This window comes from Lasioglossum baleicum, chromosome 2 (genome assembly GCF_051020765.1).
Source record: "Lasioglossum baleicum chromosome 2, iyLasBale1, whole genome shotgun sequence".
Taxonomy (NCBI): domain Eukaryota; kingdom Metazoa; phylum Arthropoda; class Insecta; order Hymenoptera; family Halictidae; genus Lasioglossum; species Lasioglossum baleicum.
The window spans coordinates 15,926,150-15,947,806 of NC_134930.1; the positions used below are offsets into that span (position 1 = coordinate 15,926,150).

General features: G+C 44.4%; 3 protein-coding genes across 5 annotated transcripts in view; 1 reads left to right on the forward strand and 2 right to left on the reverse strand.

Annotated features, from left to right (window-relative positions):
* The window catches only part of LOC143218822 (elongation factor-like GTPase 1), a 30,786-nt gene that overhangs the window by 4,376 nt on the left and 4,753 nt on the right, over positions 1–21,657 (forward strand). The window contains exons 4-5 of one of the 3 annotated variants that reach the window (XR_013011176.1): positions 13,496–17,184; positions 17,261–18,607. The exons of 1 other annotated variant lie outside the window; for it this stretch is intronic. The gene's annotated coding sequence lies outside the window, so the exon portion shown is untranslated. Of the gene's footprint in view, positions 1–13,495; positions 17,185–17,260; positions 18,608–21,657 lie in introns of those variants that run through there. One more of the 3 variants, XR_013011178.1, reaches the window with a different exon arrangement.
* On the reverse strand, positions 180–10,274 carry Dsx-c73a (doublesex cognate 73A). Its single transcript, XM_076444471.1, has 6 exons — positions 9,573–10,274; positions 5,579–6,418; positions 2,642–2,896; positions 1,462–1,612; positions 1,224–1,346; positions 180–1,111 (listed from the first exon to the last, which is right to left on the reverse strand). The coding sequence occupies exons 2-6, from the start codon at positions 6,410–6,412 to the stop codon at positions 999–1,001; spliced, it is 1,476 nt and encodes a 491-aa protein (XP_076300586.1). The 5' UTR covers positions 6,413–6,418; positions 9,573–10,274; the 3' UTR covers positions 180–998.
* On the reverse strand, positions 13,913–20,678 carry Aos (protein argos). Its single transcript, XM_076444590.1, has 4 exons — positions 19,311–20,678; positions 16,169–16,389; positions 15,836–16,007; positions 13,913–14,561 (listed from the first exon to the last, which is right to left on the reverse strand). The coding sequence occupies exons 1-4, from the start codon at positions 19,563–19,565 to the stop codon at positions 14,313–14,315; spliced, it is 897 nt and encodes a 298-aa protein (XP_076300705.1). The 5' UTR covers positions 19,566–20,678; the 3' UTR covers positions 13,913–14,312.

Genomic DNA, 21,657 nt, shown 5'->3' on the forward strand with positions numbered 1-21,657 from the left:
TCACTTTCACACCGATGTTATAATGATAAGTGCACTTACGCGTTGCATACACGCAGTCACGAAGGGAAGCATGTATAATCGAAAAATGAAATAATAGGAAAACATTTATGGAACAGGGACGATATCATTTTTAAGGCCAGGCATCATTGATACAATTTGGACGAAAATCAAATGGGATGTTTTCAAGTATCGCAATTTTCGAGAATGATATATTGTCACGGAGTGTTGTAGTTGAAACTTTCACTTGATCAACAATTCACACATTATACAGGATGCGTCCTGTACGGACTGAAATATGCACGAGTATACAATGTGTAGGACGTATAAAGATCTCACGAGTCGATCGATTGGCTCGTTTTCTCGTTTCTCTTTAGACGTTGGACGGTGGACTGTGGACGGTGGACGTTACGCGTTCGATCAATCGAGTCACCAGTGTACTGTCTTTAGTAATGGTTACATATTAAGAATTACTACTTCACGAGTAGAGTTGGACTCGCCAATCACCGTTAAGGTCCGCGCATTCTCGCTATTTATCGGTGGTCGTTGCATGTGGTCGTCACCTGTGGCCAGAGTGTCTAATGCGCGGCGAGGTTTTGTACACGAGAACCCCCTGCGTACACAGAGGAAACAATTTGATCGTATTCGGAGATACGTTTACAGCAGAATACAGTCCCCCTCGTGGAGTTGGTCCGATCCGATTCGACCCGATTCGATCGAACATCGTGCGAGGGCCACTCCGATACCTCTACTTTTTTTGGAACCATTTGTACTTGCACTTGTACGCGTACACGATAGCGTTATTATAAATAAGAATAAGAATAAGAGTAAGTAAGAGACTAATCGCGAACCGTAGGGAAGCGAGAGAAAGCGAAGAAGCGACTGCTAAGCTAAATGCGTAATAAATAAAAGGATGAATGGCGATAAGCGGATTGCACGTTTCGAGTCGAGGCGTTCTCCTTGTATGCACGTTGAGGATACGTGGAAGAAGGCGAATTGTTCTAGTTCCAAACAGCCGCGTCCATTAGTTGTTGCACTTTGTACCAGGGAAAGCTTAATCGTTCCTCTGCTTCGTCACGTCCAGGATTCTCTCCGGTGTCTTCGTTCGGACGATCTACGAAGAAAGGAAACTAGATTCTGGGACCGAAACGTTCGTAGACCTTGAGGAGAATCCATTACACTTTCACGGTCGACGGGAATCGATCGTAAAGAGGATCGTCACGTACCTGATATACTTCGCGTGTATCGCAAAGGTCGACCTTTTCGATTGCCTTGTACGCACATCATTCCATAGACGCGAATTCCTGGCACGCTCGCGTAAGTCGGCTGGTCATGGCTCATGGGGCCTTCTACGAAGTACAACGGACCCGCAAATTATTTACGATTATTACCGTTCCAATCGACTTGTACACGATAATCTGCAGCGTACAGTGTACGCATCGTATTAGAAAAATCGTCGCTTACCGAGTATATTGGCGTCTGGGCAGCGGCATATCACCAGATAATGAGATTTCCCGGTTCGTACATTTTGCAACGCGAGAAGAGACCAGTCCCTCGGTGTTCTGCATTCTCGCATTTCTGCTACCGGCTCGCAAGTCTTCACCAAAGTCAGAGCCTGAATCGTGAAACGTTCGATTAGCGCGACAACAATGTCCTTCGAGTCGAAACTCGTTCAAACGGTTTCTGGTCGTTGGGTTGTTGACGAGGATCGTGCCGGCAATTTCCATACTTTCGCGTGTTCGACCGATTGAAACCAGTTTGATAGAATGGGTGCGCGATCACCGCACACCTTAGTGTGCGCACGACGCTCTTTCGAAAACTAGTCACACTGGTTGAAAGCGAATGAGACTATTTCTTGCGTTTGCGTTTGCGTTCCCGTTTGCGTTCTCTCCAGGTGTAAACCTAAAGAACTTTACGCTTTCCGTCTTTCTTGACCTCTTCCTCGCGAGCGTGATACGCGATAATCCGCGACAATGCGCGAGGATGCGTGGGAGAAACGGTCTATCCCCGTGCCAAAGACGCAGACGCAGCGACGAACGCTGCGTACAGTAAAGTCTTGATCTAAGAAAAACGAATATCCCCTCCACTGCGGGCATACCCCGTGAGGGGCCAAGAATCTCGAGCTGCATCGTTCGCTGATCAGTGTAAAGTGTAAACATGCCGTTCGGGGTGTATAAAAAGTAATGGTCATCCGTTCTAGGGGTGAATCTACACCTCTGGATCGTTGGACATTTGTAAGAGAAATTTTCCGCGAAATTGTTTATAATTATATTCCACTCAGTCAGGAGAGAAAGACTTTGAAAGAAGCCATATGTCGCAAACAAATAGTTACAATTCAGATATAAGCTGTTCCAAGCGATCGTCTCCCTGTCCATTCGAATGTTACTACGATGGATAACCATTACTTTTTACACACCCTGTACAATCTGATACGAGGTCGGGTATATTTTTTAAGGGACTTTTATCGACTTCTCTGTGACACTATTCTGATTCACGTGGTCGACGAGGTCGCAAAGAGATGGTAGATCCACAGATATTTGATCGAGTCGCTCTCGGTAGATTTTCAAGTTCAAGTCGAAATCGCGAAGCGAATTGTGCCGGAATAGAGGAGAAAAGTTTGAGAAGAGAAGGCGTAACGACTAACCTTGGTCCGTGGGTCGGTGACCAGCTCTGTGGTGTGGAGGTCGTCGCTATCGAGAGACGCGCTGCAAGGATCTCGATATCTTCCTGGGCAAGCGCACAAAGGCTGAGTAAAATTCAGTCTGACGTAGACAGCGTTGCAAACTTGCTGCACCGCGCACTCCGGCAACAAATAAATGTGCTGATTGTGTGGATAGTAGTGATATTTGGTTGGTTTCGCGAGTGCCGCGCTTGCGCCCTCCGGTAATCGTACTCCTGTCTAGAAATTCATCGGAAAGAAAACAATCGTCGTTAGTTTCGTTCTCAGCTGCGTTACAAATTATAGATTACAGAGTCGGAACTATCTCTACCACGTACAGTCAGATACCCTTTCGTTTCTCTTAGTTGTTTTGTACTCGTAGTTTGAACTTGAACGAAACACGAATCCCAATCAGTCTACGAAACGGACTCTAGCTTATCTTCAAATAACCAACTGCACGCGTTCGCATCTATCGCGTGATTCGCTAAACTCGTTATTACGCTGTTTCGTTTTCTTGCTCTTTTCCCCCTTTTCCGTTTCTTTCTCTCTTATTACCTGTTCGACGATTACCTTCGCCTTACCCAGGGTAAATGGTTGGTATCTTCGCGATGTAGCGGTAATTGGAAGGTAGAAACAATAGGAGAAAAAGAGGAATAAAAATCGAATAGAGCGGTAGAAGAAGAAACGTCGGAGCGGTTGGATCGGTTAGATCGGTCGAAACGATCGGGCAGAAAAAGGACGCGAGATGATAGGGCGGAATATCGGCAAGAGACAAGGAATAGAGCTGGATCGGAGGAGTCGTGACGAGTTGTGAATCCGCGATCATGATACTCGACGAGTCTCGGCGTTTCTCGTGAACCACAAACTCGACCGTTCTATTACGAATGACGCAATGTTATTATGGTTGCCGTGCCGCACGGCTCGACGAGTACCTACTAGTCGATGTCGATTAGCGGATTTCTATTCGTTCTATTCGTTCGTTTCTAAGAATCTCTTCGGCGCTCTGTGTAATTGGCTTTGCTTTACGGGGTAAAGAACCGTTTCACGAATCTCCTCGATACTTTTCCATTTAATGTCCGTTCCATCCGTTTCACGATGCTCGAGCCAACGGATTTGTCGAACGATCTCGCTCGACGATGAAACGACGAGACCTTCCGAATGCAAAGAATTCCGTGTTTCGCCGCGACTCGTTGATTTGCTAAAAATTACCTATTGAAAGTCTCGATACCTTCTGCTGTTTTATCGTTTCAGGGATGAACTCGTGCATCCTCACCCATATTCCTTTTCCTACTACTTTTTTCTGTTACATCGGCCAGCCCCCTTTCTGTTTTCGTTTATTTTCCTTATACTTCGGTCTTTTAGTCGTTCAGTTTTTCAGCCTTTTATTCTTTTATTCTTTTCCTCGCATCGTCACGTTCCACTACCGATATTAACACCGGTCGGTCCGTTCGCGCGTCACGGTCATGAACACTTGCCCTCCTTTTGCAATGCTAAAGCGAGCAACACGATTCGTGACAACTCCCTAAGCGAGTCCAAACGATTCTTTCTCGGGTGTTTCGAGCGGAACGGCTCGAAAAACTTTACTATTTGCTCCCTCCCCGAGCGAGGCGAAGCGACGTGCAAAAAGACAGAAGCAAAAAACGAGCGGAATGGAATTCGTAACCCTTAGAACCTTTTCTTACTTTCGTAAACGTGCACGTCTTGATCGTGACGCTGACAGACATTCGATAGAAACAGCATACATCATTATAATTGTCTTTTCATTTCGCAAGACTGGTTAGAGCTGCGATTCTTCATGTAAAACTGTCTCATATACGAGGCTAGGCTCTCGCAAACGAAAACGACAAACATTGGAGATACCCAAGCAAGTAAAAGTATACTTGTACAAGCTTTGCTGAAGATTCTGAACTCGTAAGTTATAACGGTGTTCTCTTCGCGGGCCCGTGTTAAATGTAGAGAAAAAACTAGTCAGATCGGACGCGCGATGCACCGTGTTATCCATTAACCTTAACCCATCTTAACCCTTAACGGATCATCTTGGCCGGCCGACAACACTTTCGTAACGTCGCGTAAGTATCAGATGGGGAGTACAAGTATGTAGCGCGGTGCGCTGCAGCCACGTATCCACGAGATACGTACTTGGATAAAATTGAAACGCTTCGATGTACTAGAAAGAACGTAGGGGAAAGTACGTGGCGCTACAACAGTCTACGACATGCCTACTGCTGTGCGAATATAAGCGACGAGAGTGGTAATTTATGGGACGCTGTTCCCTCTACATAATTGTTACGAATGAAAACGGTAGCGACATCGGTGAAACCAGACGAACGCGGGCCGAGACCAGACGAGATGAGACGACGACGCGACGCAAAGCGAAACGCGCGACGAAGCAGTGAAACGCTGAAGCAGTGAAAGACCGCAGGCCAAACGCGTCGTACCCTTGCTTCAGCGTCCGTAACTTTCTAGACCGACCCATATGACATTTTTTCTCAAGTTCGTGACACTTGACGGTTCTCGCTGTACGACTCGAGAATCTGGGTCCCTTTCTACTCTATTGCTCTATTGCTCGAAGAACCGTCGTTGCAGTCGCAGTCGCTTTTCTCTTCTTTCTTTCCGCGAGTACATTACATAAATCGTATCGCGCGGACACGCCGTCGTGTAAGCGTGCGAGTTGCTCTCGTCGTTATTATTTGTTCTCTTCAGCGCCTTTTTCCCCGGGTCATTTTGTCGGCGCAGTCACCTTCAGACTACAGAGGACACGCGACTAAGCTGCTACACCTTATTCGGTATATTCGCTCTAATATTTCTCGACGTTGCACGTCCAATGCCTTCGTGATCGCGGACCGAAGGTCAATTCCTCCGAGGATTCGACAAGAAATAGGACGAGAAGAAGAACGGTTGGATAGTAAACATTTTTCTTACCTCGCTCAAGCTGCTGTAGTTGGTGGTTAGCTTGATCTGGGGCCGTATCTTGCCAGGCGATTCCCGCGTTTCCTTCGCCGAAATTGAAACCGGGGTGGTCGTGAAATTCTCGAAAACCGTCGTCAGCTTTTTCGACTCGAGCACCGTGAACTCTCCTGCGACCTGTACAGGGGTAATAGTTCTCGAGGAAGTTTCGAGGGAAGCTGTATTCGTGTTGGTCGGCGCAGCGGTTCCTCCCGCAGCCGTGGTGCTGTTCGTCGTCGTCGATGCTTCGAAAGATTTGCCAGTATTCGAGGATGTTGGCGATGATGTTGTCGGTACCGTGTCGATCGTTTCGGTGAACGAGTTCAGGCCGGTCGAGATTGGTGGGATCATTGAATACGACAATGACGGTGACGATGAGGATGGGGATGACGGCGACGACGACGATATTGGAATTACAGGACTGTCGATAGCCGTTGTTGCGGATACCCCAAAAGATACTGGTCTCGAGGCTGTGTCATCTCCAATCTCGTCATTACCGTTGTTGCCATCGCTACCAGTGTTCCCCGTTCCAGTTCTGAAATCGACGTCGATGCTATTACCGTTGCTGTTGCTGTTGCCATTTCCATTTCCGTTAACGTTTCCACTTCCACGTCCACTTGCACTTTTTGCGACAGGACTGCTATTCGATTCAGCCGGGAAGCTGGCTGACTTATCCACGCCGAAATACGTCGGTGTAGTTTGCTTCGACTTGACTTGAACACCTCGGTGATGAGTTTGCGACTGTGAGGGTAAAGCCACGGTTCCCGCCATCAGAACTACGAACCACGCCAGGCCACCGATCGGCTTCATTTTAATCTGGAATCAACGGAGAGATCGGTGGACAAAAAGCTTGAAAATCCTAGAAACGGATAAACGGACATCTGTTACGATGAAATAAAAATTTAAAAGCTGACGAATTCGTTCGTCGATTTTACTCGTGCTCGATTTTATTCGTAATCGTCGTTCCCGAAAAATTTGCACGTCCGACGTCGAACCAGTGCCGGAAATATCACGGAGGATCGTATCCCAAACGTGGAATACGAGATCCTATGGAATTCCGTTCTCGACAAGGGTGTCTTCGTTTCTCACGCGTATTTTATAGCTTTCACGGCGAGACCACTATGCAACGAGAGCACTTTGTCGGGAGAGAAAAAAAGAAATGCAATGTGGAAAAGAGCATACGAAGCGGGGAGGAGTGAGCAGCAAGAAGGAGGATAGAAACGCAAAGGAGATCTGAAGCTCCCTGAACGGTATATTATTTTTCGATCGAGATATTGGATGAGAGTTCTTAGCCGGTCGACAGGATTGAAAAATTTCAACAATGTGTTGAATAATCTTGCTGTGTAATCGTGAAAATAGCATATGTATACGTATACGTGTATGCACAGTTGGATTCCAGCGCCAGTGTACTATGCAAATATCATCTGAAAAATACGAATGAATTTCGCCGGAAAAGAATTTCAAGTGATCGATCAACGAGCAGCAATATTCTTGCGAATAGCGAGGATGTTAATAAATAGACTGCGGATCTTTATGCAAAATAAGAATATTTTGCTTTGGTTGGGGGAAGCAGGAGTTAAATAGAAATTAATTTCTTCCGCTTATACTTTTTCCACATTGAAAACAAACTAACAATATTCTTAGAATTTGAAAATCTCTTACTATTTTATATATTCATACAAATCCGCAATATATTAAAACTAAACCTACCGAGCACAAAATGCGATTAAAACGTTTCATCTTATAAAAATGACAAGTTTCTATTTATTTAAATTTAGTGCAATTTTTATTACAATGTGTGCTTGGACAAAAAATCTGTTGAATCAATTTCCATGCAAGCAACTTCATAATTTCAATAATTGTGAAATGGAAAATATAAAATCGGTCGTTTGACCGGCAGTGGTAGGTTTAGCGTTAATAACATTACCGGGCTCTTTAAATTCGATACCTTTGAGTAGTGTTCCTGATTTCTCAACATTTTTCATTTCTCGAGAAATTAGAAATAAGATTATATTTCTCGAGAATTTTTAATAAAATAAAAAAATATTGGAAAATTTATGATATTTGGAATATCGTTGATAATATTTATCGAAAGCGCAAAAAACATTAACTCAATGTTTATTCCTGTCCAATATGTACATTAGGGTGGACCTATGCTATACTTGGAGACAAATTTTTATCGAGTCACAATGCACGCAACTATCCAGTATTGTTCCTTAGGTGAGAAAACAATTTGTGCAAAGTTTGAGATCAATCGGATAAAAGGATGACGTGGCGCACTTAAATTGAAAATTTTTTAAATTGAAATTCACCTTAACTATGGAACATGGCACATCGTTGGATTTGTCTTTTTTCTGAATAGGAATATAGAATAATTATATGACCTCCTTTAAATTAAAAAATAACGATGACCTTGAAATTTCGAAATATGATTTCCAAAAAATTTTTTTATTTTGCCATTATATTTACCTTATTGAACAGTGCAAATTTCTCCTTTGACATTTTTTCGTATAATCACAAGTAACATAGATATTTAAATACCTACATTATATAAAATGTAGGACATATGTATTTGTTTATTTCCGAAAATATGTTATAAAATAAACAAGATTCATAAGAATTTTCATAGATTTAAATTTCTCGAGAAATGAGAAATAACCAATTATAAAATTTCTCGAGGAGGAACACTACCTTTGAGTGTCGGATAGTTGAGCTCTTGGTAAATGGAAATAATGTTCGCGCGTACGTACACGAATTGGTCGGCAACCGGGAAGAAAGGGGAGAATGAATAAAGCGAGTAAAGCGAGTAAAGCCAGAAAAGCGAGTAAAGCGAGTACGCGATCAAGCGAGCAAACGACCAACCGATGAACCGGTGAACGTTATTTACTTTTTCTATTCCCGACGAAGGCGTTCGGGGTGGCACAGTAATTATGGCGCGATATAATTTACCACGCGGATGTGGTGAAATTAGGTTAACTGGTACTCGCGTTTCTCGCGGGCCGTTATCTTTCTTCGTATTTTCAAGGTCGCTATATGTATGCAACGGTTACCAATCAAGCGGTTAGATTAGCTTCTACACACGAGTTCGTTTATGTACGTTGGTTCTACATACATATTATTACATACACATTCTGGCTATACGTGCATTCCGTCATATGTTGCCATACCGAATGAAGAGCTTGTCGATCTTCTCGATGGTCGTTAACGATGATTCGTGCATCTTCTGCACCAACCGTATCGCGTTTCCTTTTAATACATCGTTCCCGTTATACCGTTATAGAGAGTAGAAGCGTCGATTAATTAACATTGTCGGTTCATCGGTTATCTTTTGCTTTCTCTGTTTTCGCTATTAAGAACGTTCGAAGGAGTTTTCACCGGTTTTTATCGAACATTCGATCGGCTAAATCTTAAATAATGAATTTCTAGCTTCCTTTCCGAAAAGGAGCATCCGAAATGTCCTCGTAGACGCAACAGTTGTCCAGCTCACTCGTGTCGGTAACAGTTTCGATATGCATCGTACAAACAAAGTGGACTTTCGAATAACAGACTATGAAATGTCGCTCGAAATGGCAAACACGCGAAAAGTGCTCCGAAAGCAACAACGACGAAATATAGAATCTCATAAATCGGGTTTTGGCCGAAACATCCTCATCTCCGTCTTATCTAACCGATGTAATGGCGTTATAAAAACGGACAGTTATCACAACGATTTTATGTAACTTGAAAATTGCATAATATCTGTTCTAGATCCTTTTCTTTCGGAAATACGGTTGTCAAATCGTTGTTTCATTTTGCTTCGTATCGTTGGCGAGAAAACATTTTCTATAACTATAGCATTTGAAATAACTAATCCAGGAAGACGCGTGCGTCGCCGGAGCTTAGGTTCGATCGCCGATCACCGAATATCTATTCGAAGAATTAGCATTACGTTAATCGAGGATCGAGCAGAAAGTTGAATCGGATCTCGTACCTTTAGAAAACGCTTGATCGGATGGCGAACGAATCGGTGCTGACCTTGCGCAACTTTCAATTGTACGTTGATATTGACCTTGGCGTTGACCTTGACGTTAACGCAGACGTTGACGTTGATCCACTCGACTTCTAATCCGATCTGCAGTTGGATATCGATCGCGACCTTGACCTTGACCTCGACCTCGACCTTGACCCAGACCTTGTGCTGGAATCGGACCCAGCGCGTTCGAGTTGCCCGGCAATCGTCGACCACGGTGCACTAGCGTACGAGAGGATGTTGTCTCAAGTTGCCGAAATAGCGTCGTTCGGAGGGACGAGCGTCCAGGAAGGACGTTTGTCTTTCGATTTGTTCGAGTTCGACGGTCGAGCGTGGACGTCGAGTCGGCGTCGTTGTCGAGCTGCACCGTGCTGCGAGCGAGTCGGTTCGCGATCGAGCTGTCGACGTTGTTTCTGATCGTCGGCCAAACCGTTCCATCAAATATCGGAAGAACGTTCAACAGAGAAACGACGCGCGCGCGCGCTTAGATGCGTTCCAGTTCCGGATGAGACTGCGGGCTCTCCTAGAAGACATGCTGCCTATGAGCCCCGGCTAGTCCCACTTACCAACCAACCAGAAACCCCTTGACTATGCGTGGAATCCCAAGCTGCATCATCTCCACCAATCCTCTACCTTGGTTCGCGCTCTACGCTTACTTCCACACTCACCGGCTGGATACCCTGGTTGTGTATACCTGCGCACATCTACGATAAGCCAAGTCCCCGTCCTCTCGAGCGATGGACGGAACCACAGAACCATGGAATCGCGATCCAAGCAGCCCGGCAAATCCGAGCGAGATCCAACATTTAAACGAAAAACAGATCCGAGCGACACGCCGAAAGAGGGGGAGTGAAAACAGAAAGAGAAAGAGACACCGTCGTGAAGTAGATGAGTACACACGATGCTTCGGTGATGCTTATCCTATGCAGTTAGCTGCAGCTGACATCCGTTCGAACGATAAAGCAACATCAGAACCAACTACCAGATTAACGATATCGGTCCTCTTTTTTTTCTTCCGTTGCCTCCCCCTCCTCCACCTTACCTACATATTTTCTAGTATTTTCTTTGCGATCCTCCTTCCTTCTCTCAGTTTGCCTTCATCCCTATCCTTTCCTTTTGGTTTCGCTTCGCCAGACCTTTATTTCTCGCGTCGTTTCTCGTTCTATCATTGCAACATTTACCGAACCAAGGTGGATTCGGTGGTTGAAAAGAAAATGGTAAACTGGCAGGACACGCGTTCGACGTCTGGCAGACGAAAATGTTCTCCTTCAGAGTCCCGACAATCTACCGTTACCGTCAGTAGGACACGACTCTACTCGAGCATAAAATACACTCGATCGATTCCACTGTCGATACCGCGATACGGAGGAGCAGTTCGAACATGTCGATTACTATTTTCCTGGTGTTATCGAGCAAAACGAGTCCCGTCATTTGGGTAATGAGCTCGAACCCGAACTCGGAACTCCTCGAACCCGCTGAAAGCAAGAAGCTATAGAGAGGATCAACGAATCGCGGAGCATCGGTAGCGGTACCGCTATTTTTCGCGAGTTCGATCGGATACCAGAAAAGTATATTGAGCATGAAATCACCGTGGTTCTCACCGGCTATACAGTTGACCAAGTTCACTGCTAACATTTGCTCCTGGATCCTAAGACGAAAGCTGTGAGCTCGCGATCGCGCCAAACCTCCTTCGATCGTTCGTTCGCTCTCACCCTTCTCCTTACTCTCCACGCTCTCCTCGCCTCTCCTCGTTCTTCAACCAAGGAATGCAACGGTTGAACATTCTACGTGACCAATTGAAAATATAGATCGTTACCCCGGCAACTTTGCTCGCTAGGGAAACGTGGCGAAACCTTAATGCGATCGTGTACGACGAGGATATTATCGTGCGAGCTACCTGTCGACTAATCGCCAACGTACGTGGTATATCGCGGTTAAATACACGAGATCGGATGGAATTAATCTTTCGAATATTTTGCAGAGATTGTTTTGGTTGTGCGATCGAATCCGGTCGAGGCGACAAGTTCATCAGACTAAATGAATACCAGCGAACGCGGAGGAAATGGAACCAGTAGGAAATCCGCGGTACAGTTACGCAGCTATTTCATTGGTCGAGCTACGTACACGATCGCTCGAGACGCTCGAATATTTATCTATTGAAGCGAAACATGGTTTCCGCGCAACCTCACGACAAATACAAGGTTCGAGGACAGGCCGAAATTGTCGCGATCGAAGTTTTGTCAAATCAACATTCTTCGAGCACCGATATTTATCGTGTCCTATTAGAAATCATTATAACGATCGATGGATCTGGAACATACTCGTACCGTTGTTATTATCGCGGCATTAACTATTTACTAATTTCGTGCATACATGTATTCATCTTATATACATGATATGAAAGAGTCTGTTAGGTGTGCGACGCATCGGTTCATCGCCTCAGTGTATTACTAATGCGTATCGCCGGTAGCAAGCATCTTGAGCCATTTTGATTTTACATATTGACAACTTCGCAAATGTATCGTTGCATCTTCGAATGCTCCACGCGTCTCGCAACAAGAGTACAATTTAGCGCAGCATATGTTGTACCTACATAGGTACAGGTATGTAGTACGAGTGCGAGTAGAATTTCTCCCTCGTTTCTAACGCTACCGAGGCCACGGAAGTGTTTCGCCATCTAGCGTCGTTAAGTGGAGTCGCGAGAACACTGAACCGATACGGGGCGATCGCAAAATGTCTGTCTCCGCAACAGATTCGATCGACCAGGCAGTGGGGGTGGGTGGGGACTCGAAAATTTCGAGTGTCCTAGCCTTGGTTCGGCTTTTGATGACTCGGGTCGGGTCCGGATAATTCATGATACTCGGTTACCCGATGTCGAATTCGGGTCGAGTAGTAAGGGTGGGCGGGTACCCGGAAATTTGCATTGTTCGGAGATCCAAATGTCATAGATTTTCGGGTTCCAGGCCTAGCCGATTAAGATGGTCAAAACTGCCCTCAGAGGATTTTCAATGGCTATTGAACCACTCGAAAGCTGACCAAATAAACCTCTCTGAGTAAAATGTCAATCCTCTAACTTGAGGTCGATTTTCAAGGTTAATTAAATTTGGAAATAATAAGCCGGACTTGCCGGATTTAGCAGTTGCCGGATCTTGAGCGCATCCTGTATCTATAATCAGTAATTTTATGCAATGACTCTAAATCTGTCTTCAGAATTGATTTGTTGCGTTATTTTCCCCAAAAAAGAAAAAAAATCAGACGTTATGGGAAAATAGGCTCAAATTTATAGAAAAAATATGAATCCTTTGAGAAATAATTAGCCACAAACGTTTCCATCTCCAGAGGTTGAGGAGTGCTTTCTACCCCTAAAAAGCGTATTTAGCCGAAACAAAAAAACACGCATTTAATATTTTTCGATGTTTAATAAGTACCTTTTTCACTCAAATCAGTGAGTATCAGTTGGTTAGTGTTATTTGTCAGAGGGCTTTTTCTTGGCTAGCTTTCGAATGGGTCAATAGTCATTGAAAAATTTCTAAGGGCAGTTTTGACGGCCCTTTCCGGGTACCTGCGTGTCACTAATTTTCGGGTCCCAATCCTACTCGATCCGAGACTCGGGTAACCAAAGATTTCTGGTACCTGCTCGCCCCTATCAAGCAGTGCTCAGGAACTCGAAAATCTATGACATTCAGATTTATGAATAAATAAAGATACATTCGAGTATCAGGAATTGTCAGGTCCCGACCCGAACCCGAAATTTTCGGGTACCCACCCCTACTAAGACTTGTTGTCTTGCGGATTATTCGCTGATCGAAAACTTTCGTATAGGTAGAAAATCGCGAAATACACTGACGTACGTGTATATTAATTATCGACTCTTTATTAAATAGGTACAATCGTTGCCGCATACGTCTACGATACAATCATCATGACAATAATGTAGCGGTAGCCTGATGCTATGCCGATGCTGATGATGTTACGTCTAATAGCTACAACACGATTTCTAGATTATACCGGTAGATCGGTGCGACGATATCGTGAGTCTTCGGTGACATTGGAATATTTACAAGGAATGGTATGTTAAACAGCACAGGTAGTGCACGATATCGATCGATAGAGACATTACGAATCGTTGAACACTTTATCGAGACCTTATCCGATTACTCGTTTAAATCAACTATGTTCGCAAAGCCACGGTTTCGATACACGAGACCGTGTTCGATGCAATTTTTTGGCATCGTTTCCGATTAAGCTGATTCGACGGTGACAATTTCCAAACAGTTTGAAAATGCCAGAATAAATAACAAGAAATCCTATACATACTCTATGATCTATTTACTAATACCAATACTAATGCTAATACTAAAACTAATGCTAATTATAACGTTAATACTAATTGTATGCTGTACATTGTCGATGAATTCTAACCATTTTCGTACTTCAGAATCAATTCGAATTCAATAAAATTTCGACGAGAGCGATGGAAACTCTTCGTCGAATTTTTGAACGGGTGTGAAACGCAATCAGATTGTACGCGTGAACTCGTAACCCACGTGATTACGTACACCAGGTGTAGAGGTGGTCGCATCGTAGTCGTATTATAAAAGCTGTACAAGCTATAAACAAACTGTACACAGACTGTACAAACTGTATAAGTTGCGCGGCCTGTGTAGCAATATACCGAACGGGAATTTGGATAGGGATAGTTTATACGGTGTAAACCGCTTCGGAACGATGGGATTGCGAAGGCACGCAATATCCACTGTAAGTCTTAATCTCCAAGACACCAGAATAGGATCTTGCCGGAAGCGAACCCGGATCCGTGTGACGTCTGGGACACCGATGACCCTTCGGACATTGGCAAAGAGGCGATGCGTTCACTTCTTCGAGCTGCGAGGTTCGTCTCTTTCGTACGGTGAACAGTCGACAAGGTTCCTTGTGTTGACAGCGCAGTCTCTGAAACGAAACATTCCCTTCGAATCTCGGTTAAGGGGATAGACTTGGTTCTAGGATTGCAAGAGTGCGGGATGCGCCTTCTCATTCCCGATAATACAAAGGTGGGGTTTTTCAGTAGTCAAAAGCGCTAGATAAAAGATCAATCTAGGCCGCAATCGCCCTCAAAAGTCCTATTTTTACGTTTCCGAGCCGTAATTTGCATTATTCGAATACATAAGCTGCGCATCTAGCTATTTTCATAAAGCTTCAACTTTAACCCTAAATCTACCACCACTGGTCAAAATGACCGGTTCCAGATTTTTTATTTTACAATTATTGAGATAATAAAAATGATTTCATAAAGAATGGTTGTATAGATAACTTTAGTAGAGCACGTATTACAATAGGGGCTGCATAAATAAAATCAATCTTGTCATTTTTATAAGGGATCATGTACCAGTTACGTTGAAGGCTCAGTAGGTTCAGTGTTAATAAAAAAAAATACATAAAAAAACTTTTTAAAAACCACGCTTATATTAAAATGCACTAAAAAGGAGAAAATAATTTTTTTAGACATTAGTGACTATAAATAAAAGCGTGAAGCGCCCACGAAGATTACGTCAATATAGTTTAGCGCTCCACCCTTTTTTATTTGTAGTCACTGATGTCTCTTGATCGAGTCCGAAATTGTCCGAAATGGAACTGAATGAACGGAAAACCACACTCTGGACTGGGGATGAGTCGGAGTGAGAACGAGTAGTGGAGTAGGGAGCGCTGGCGCGCGGAGTGGGGATCGCTGAACGTGATGACATACTACCGAGTGTCGCACGGCGAGGTGTGACGGTTAATATTAAAATTTTTTCTCCTAGATGCACAGTTTTCTTAAAAATTTGTTTTTTAATATTGCATTATCATCCAGTTGTGAGCTATGTTTAAAGTTTCAAGTCTCTAGCTCATCGGGAAGTGATTTAAAATTTGATTACAAGATTTGACGCATACAACAACTCGGCAAGCTAATATAAGCGTGGTAAAAATACGACTTTTGAGGGCGATTGCGGCCCTCAACTAGCACTTTTGACTACTGAAAAACCCCATCTTTATCGAGAAATGAGAAGACGCATCCTACACCCTTCCAATCTTGGAAAACCGAGTCTACCCCCTTAATTTGTTGCCGTGAGTTTGTTGCTAGTCAAACGAGATGAAAATGAAATGAAAGGTAAAGGAACGAATGTTCTATTTGTTCGGAACATGTTCAGAGTGGTAAAGAAGTGAACAATAGTGATCGAAGAACTTACGCTCTGCGGAGAACACGCGAAAGCATAAATAAATCCTGGATTTCCCTCGGGAGATTTATGCGCTTGTCTTCGAACTAGATAGGGCACGCTGCTTGGCCGACAGCGACAGTAGACTCTTTGAACAGTCGCGTTCGCCGGGCCCCCTCCTGGAGCTAGGGTCCATGTGATATCCCTGCAAATACCGAAGCCCGTCTTCTTTACGTAATGTCAGTTAGAACGCGCAACGATCCGCACAGCGCGACGCGGCGCGATGCAGAGCATCACGATGCATCGCGACACATCGCGCGGCACGTTTGATCGCTTCAGTGTATGTTGCTCGAACAACCGACTAACTTGAAGTAACGACAGATAGGAAGACGTTTCACCGGCTCGCAGAGCTTATATTGCCGTGTTTTATCGACTATCGTGTGTCCATCGTCTCCGTGCAAGCTACTGGGACAGGTACGGCCGTCCGGACAACGACATTGTCTCTCGACCCACGGCGATCCATATAGATCCACCTTGCTGCACACTTCGCTTCGATCCAAGCATTCCGGTAACTCTCCCTCGCTGTCCTGAAATTCCCAAATGCTCGTAACCAGGCAGCGGATTGATTTTACGCATTTATGACAAATAAGCTATAAAAAATGAGTAGGTGTAATTTAAAACAGTAAAAATATTAGAAGAATTTTCAAATACTGTTATTTATATTATTTCCAACCTGTTAAATATATTAACCCCTTGCCGTATTCGAACAAATATAAATGCTACGTCTTTCTTTTTAAACGAAATAAAATTTGATTCGTTTGTAATCAATATTTAAGCATTAAAATATACATTTTCTTTTCTCTTCTACGACATTTTTGGGGATAAAAACGTCGTAATCACTGTAACTGTAAAGAAAGTGTTACGGCAAGGAGTTAAGGAAGAAAATTAATTTTTATATCGGTTTTATACCCCGGTTTGTTGCAATTTAGCTAGAACATTTTTATTTTGCATAAAGATCCGCTGTCTATTCGTAACGCGTCGTTATACCTGATGACGGGGACAGTCCACCACCGTGTATCGCGATTTAACAATGATTTTCATTTATTCGTACTGATCAATGATCAATGAGTTTGATCGAGTTTCGTTATAATATACGTTACGGTGTAATGAATGGCGCTTAAAAGACACATGTCACCGTCCCGCTAAAATCGAAAATACGGAGAAAGAGAAACTAATATTCGCGTTCCCGAAGACCAGTCGATTATGGAAGGAATCCGTCAAGATCCGTTACTACTTTGGGATAAAAATGATTAAAGAATGCAACGAGATCTACGAGCATTATTGCCTCGCAACGTCATCATCGTGTTCGCTGATGATCATCTGTACGTACGACCAAATGCATATTTTCAACATATTTATTAGATGTCATTTACTAAACTAATTCTACTAACCTTACAGAGAAATTGAAGTCGTTTGGTCCATTCATAAAAAAGTTATTCTGATTTAAAGTGTGTGATCAGTTTTGCTCCTAACTGTGTACGCGTTACCTCAATATTTGCAGTCGAGTTATGTAAGCACAAAAACAAACATTGCTCCTGGAAATCTATTTTCTGACTAACGACTAGACTGCGGATCTTTATTGCAAGAAACAGAAACTAAATCGAATGTTATTTCTTCCCTTAATGATTCGAATAGAGGAGAAACCATATATGTACATCTTCAATTTCTAAAATTTATCAACAATTTCAAGTTTCATCTACTCGATTTTGCTGTAAATGCATAAAGATCCGCGAAGAACGTCAAGTAACTGAATCTGCATAAATGGATACCCGAAAGTCGACTATAGTTCGTGGTCTGCGTTAGAGAGAATTGGCGAGATCGTTGGACGCAAGTATGGTAGAAAGTGGAAAAGGATAAAATAAGCTTGACAATCGGGAAAGAAGAGGTAGCTCTATCCAGATAGAAGGAGGGGGGCTGAAGATGGGAAGGGAGATCGCAGGAGGAGAGAGAGAAAGGAAAGGAACGGAGAGGGAGGAAATTGTGTAGCAAAAGCGTTAAAGAGTACGCATCTCCCCGCGTTGCGTCGTCGAGGAATAGACATCTGGTCTAACTGCACTATTCAAAGAGCGTCGGTCAATCCACTGAATGAGGCAATCACGTACGTCCTGTCGAGTCGTCGTTGGCAATCTACGGCCGCGTACGAGAATCCAAGTCGAGCTCTTTAAATTATCCATCCGCTCTCGTCGCGTGTATGGCTCTTTTCCTCGAGACATTGTTGCTTTCGTTACTTTCATCAACGAACCGAACTAAACCGAATCGAACCGCATTGGTATACAACGCGACCATCTCCCCGCGATTCTTCCCCGCCAAGTTCTTCGAATCGAGATCGGTAAAGTGCACGAGCCCGAATGGAAGTTAGTGTAGGTCGCTGTCGTTCGGACACGAGTATCGCGATACCGAAGCTAAGAGCGATCGGATAACGACGTTAACCGATACGTTGTATAAATGTGTCAGTCAGCCGAGTTGCTTTTAAAATCATTCGATGATTTTCCCATTCGCTTCGCGCTAGCAACAACGCCCCTCTCCTCCTCGAAGTTGCCCCGACCCTCGTTCTCCTCTCCGTTCCATCGTGTTCTTTGCTTTTTCTCCGTTTCTTTCCTTCACTTCCCTTTATGTCTTCCTCCAGGCATATTCCCAGAAGATCATTCGTATTAATGCCATCAGTGGCGGTAAACTAAAATGGGATAATAGCGGGACCGGAAAGGTTGTGCGATTCATCCGGAAGTTCTCACGAGTCTCTCGCTTCTCTCACAGCCGCCGTAGTGAAAATGACACCTGGCCGCGCTCGCTTGCTCCCTTGCTCGTTTACTCGCTTGCTCGCTTGTTCGCTCGTGCGCTCGTTCGCTTGCGCACACCACCAGATGACATCCAGAAAGAACATTCCGGTACCAGAGATATACCCACGTAAACGCCCTGACGCGACGCACGTGCCGAACCAGACCGAACCGGGTCGAACGATTTCAGCTTATAGTGCTCTTGAAAAAAGAAAATCCCGTACGTCGAACAAACGGTACACAGGTTACTCTCCGATGTAACATAGTTTTAAAAAATACCGCATCTACGAGGCATTCTTTTGCGACAAAATTCGTTTGCGGAAATATTTCCATCCGACAGACTAATGTATTTTGCGTTATTTCGATGTCGCGTCCGGGCAACGTACGCTATCGGGTTCCAGAGATCGCTACAGTGATACAACACCATCTAGAATAGCTACGTCAACTTCCATAAATGAAATGAAACAGAACGAAACGCAACGTGGCTGTACCGACGAGAAATATTCGAAGGAAAAAACTCGAACGGGTTTCCCGTCCGGATTGAATTTATCTATCGGTTGGACGGACGGTTTCCGGTCATTTCATTTCCGATAAATCGACTGGCTCGATCGTGGGCGAGGAGACGTATCCCGCGGGACCGTCGCGCAATACTCGGCTTTAGGGAGAAAACTTACCCCGATTTGGTAAAGAATTCTGGGCGGTTGATGAACCGGACGATGCTTTCTCTTCCGATCGATCAAGTCGATCTTGATAGCCGTGTCTCGGAACTCGTGCAACTCGGTCAGGTACTTGCCTTCGTCGAGAGACAAATATTCGTTGAGCAATTGCTGGCCAGTCTCGTCGAGTTCCACGCCGAGGAGGCTACCTTGGCTCCCGCGAATAAACAACTGGCCGAACATCGCCAATAACAGGCACATCAGATCGGCCATTCTTCGTTTTTGTCGGCGTTCGATAGAAACGTTCGGTTCCTCTCGCGATCGAAGTTGGATGAAGAATCGTCGAGTCTGGTCAAAATCGTACGAACACTCGAATCGAGAACAGCGCTGACCCGTACACGCGCGTACACGTGCATCTAGCACGGATTACCGATCGTCGCGACTCATGGGGAACACTTTGCATCGCGATAATCGAGATGCGATTGCTATTCGTACGTGAAATTCGCTGGAAGACCGGTGAGAATACGGATACGTGGGACAACTTGAAAGCAGACCCCTCGCCGAAGCAGTTCGCGAAGCGTGTCGCGCGAGATCACGCAGATTCCCGCTTTTTACTTCTTGCTTGGTCTTACGTCGCGTTCATCTCGTTGCCGAGTATAGAGTATCGAGTGCGCGATCGCGAGAACGAGGTCCGTCGATCGGACGGAAATAACGGAGATTCGTAATTCGGCAACTTGTAGAAACCTTTCTCCGGTGATTTTCTTTCGACGCGAATCGGATGTACAGTTTGCCCCGTCCGGATTGTCGGTCGGTTGATGCTGCGGTCGAGCCTGGGGTCAAAGAAACGAGGTCGTTGGAAATTACCTCCCTTTCGACACGACGTAGCGCGTGTTTTACCGATCGATCAATCGATCGATTCGACAGTCGATCAACCGATCCATATCACTTTTCGAAAAGTGCACGTTTTACCGTGATAGCTTGATTCCCGAAAGAAGCTCAAAACCGTCGATCCACGGTTAACGGAATCATAGTCCAAGCACAACAAACCGATCCTCTCGTGTTTATCCGCTCGCGCAAATCAACTAAATCACTGGTCAACGCCGAACCGACAAACGTAACGTGTTCGCAAGAATAGTCCCCGTTCGTTGAATCGTTGCTCCTTCTGCGATCCGCACTGTTCCTCGTTCCTTTTTCTTCCCTCTTCGTTTCTCGTGGCCTTGCCTTCTCCTTCGACTAGTATCTTCTTTACGAAGCGCGACTTGCGCCCGGTCTATGTCCTACCTAGGGCGAGACGCGATCCAAATCAACCCGAAAACCCACCGCTTGCAACTTTCGTGCCACGCGAACTTGTACCATTCGTTCAACTGGACTTCTAACAGCTACAGGCAAAGCATGAATGAGTGCTCCCTTCTCTTGTTTCACTACTCCACTCCACTCCACTCCACTCTCCTCTCCTCACCTTTCCTCTCTCTCTCTGCTTCACTCTTCGCTCCACTCTCCGCTCCGCTCCACTCTCAACTCCATTCTCCACTCCACTCCACTTCACTCGATTTGACTTGACTCCACTCGACTCTACTCTACTCTACTCTACGCTACTCTACTCTACGCTATTCTACTCTACTCTACTCTACTCTACTCTACTCTAATTTACTCTATATATTCTTCTCTCTACTCTACTCTACTCTAGTTTACTCTATTCTTCTCTACTCTGCTCTACTCTATTCTATTCTACTTTATTCTACTCTACTTTAATCTATTCTACTCTACGATACTCTATTCTATTTTATTCTGTTCCATTCTATGCTACACTACTCCACTATACTCTATTCTATTTTATCCTACTCTGCTCCACTGTACTATTCTATTATATTCTATTATACACTACACTACTCCGCTGTATACTCCATTCTATTCTAGTCTATTCTACTCTACTCTGCTCTATTACATATCCTTCCATTCACTTGTCTGTATAAACATGACCGTTATCAAGATTATCGTCGTTAGTATCTTCATGACTAGACGGCGGATCTTTATGCAAAATAAAAAATTTCTACATCAATTGCGAAAAACAGGGGCCACCTAGACAATGTTTTCTTCTTCTAATTATCTTATACAGTTGAAACTAATACATCGATGTCCTTAATACATGTCCTTATACAATATTCCTTGAACAAACGCGACGTCTCAAAAAGGAGCAAGCAACGTCTGCATAAGAACATGCTTATTCGATATGCACGGAAGCCGAGAAATATTTGAGAGAACACGGTGCATGGTGCGCGGCCCACGTATTCGATATCCGTATCCGTATCCGTATCCATACCTGTACGCGTACCACCAGTGTAGGCGGTCGTCCCATGTTGCTCCC

Excerpts from the sequence above, each read along its gene's own strand:
- Dsx-c73a (XM_076444471.1), bottom strand. The coding sequence starts at position 6,412 with ATGAAGCCGATCGGTGGCCTGGCGTGGTTCGTAGTTCTGATGGCGGGA. Across the intron at positions 2,897-5,578 it reads ACTACAGCAGCTTGAGCGAG|ACAGGAGTACGATTACCGGA; the intron begins GTAAGAAAAATG and ends ATGAATTTCTAG. Across the intron at positions 1,347-1,461 it reads CCCAGACGCCAATATACTCG|AAGGCCCCATGAGCCATGAC; the intron begins GTAAGCGACGAT and ends TGTACTTCGTAG.
- Aos (XM_076444590.1), bottom strand. The coding sequence starts at position 19,565 with ATGGCCGATCTGATGTGCCTGTTATTGGCGATGTTCGGCCAGTTGTTT. Across the intron at positions 16,390-19,310 it reads GAATTCTTTACCAAATCGGG|GACAGCGAGGGAGAGTTACC; the intron begins GTAAGTTTTCTC and ends TGGGAATTTCAG. Across the intron at positions 14,562-15,835 it reads TCGCGTGTTCTCCGCAGAGC|AGACTGCGCTGTCAACACAA; the intron begins GTAAGTTCTTCG and ends GTTTCGTTTCAG.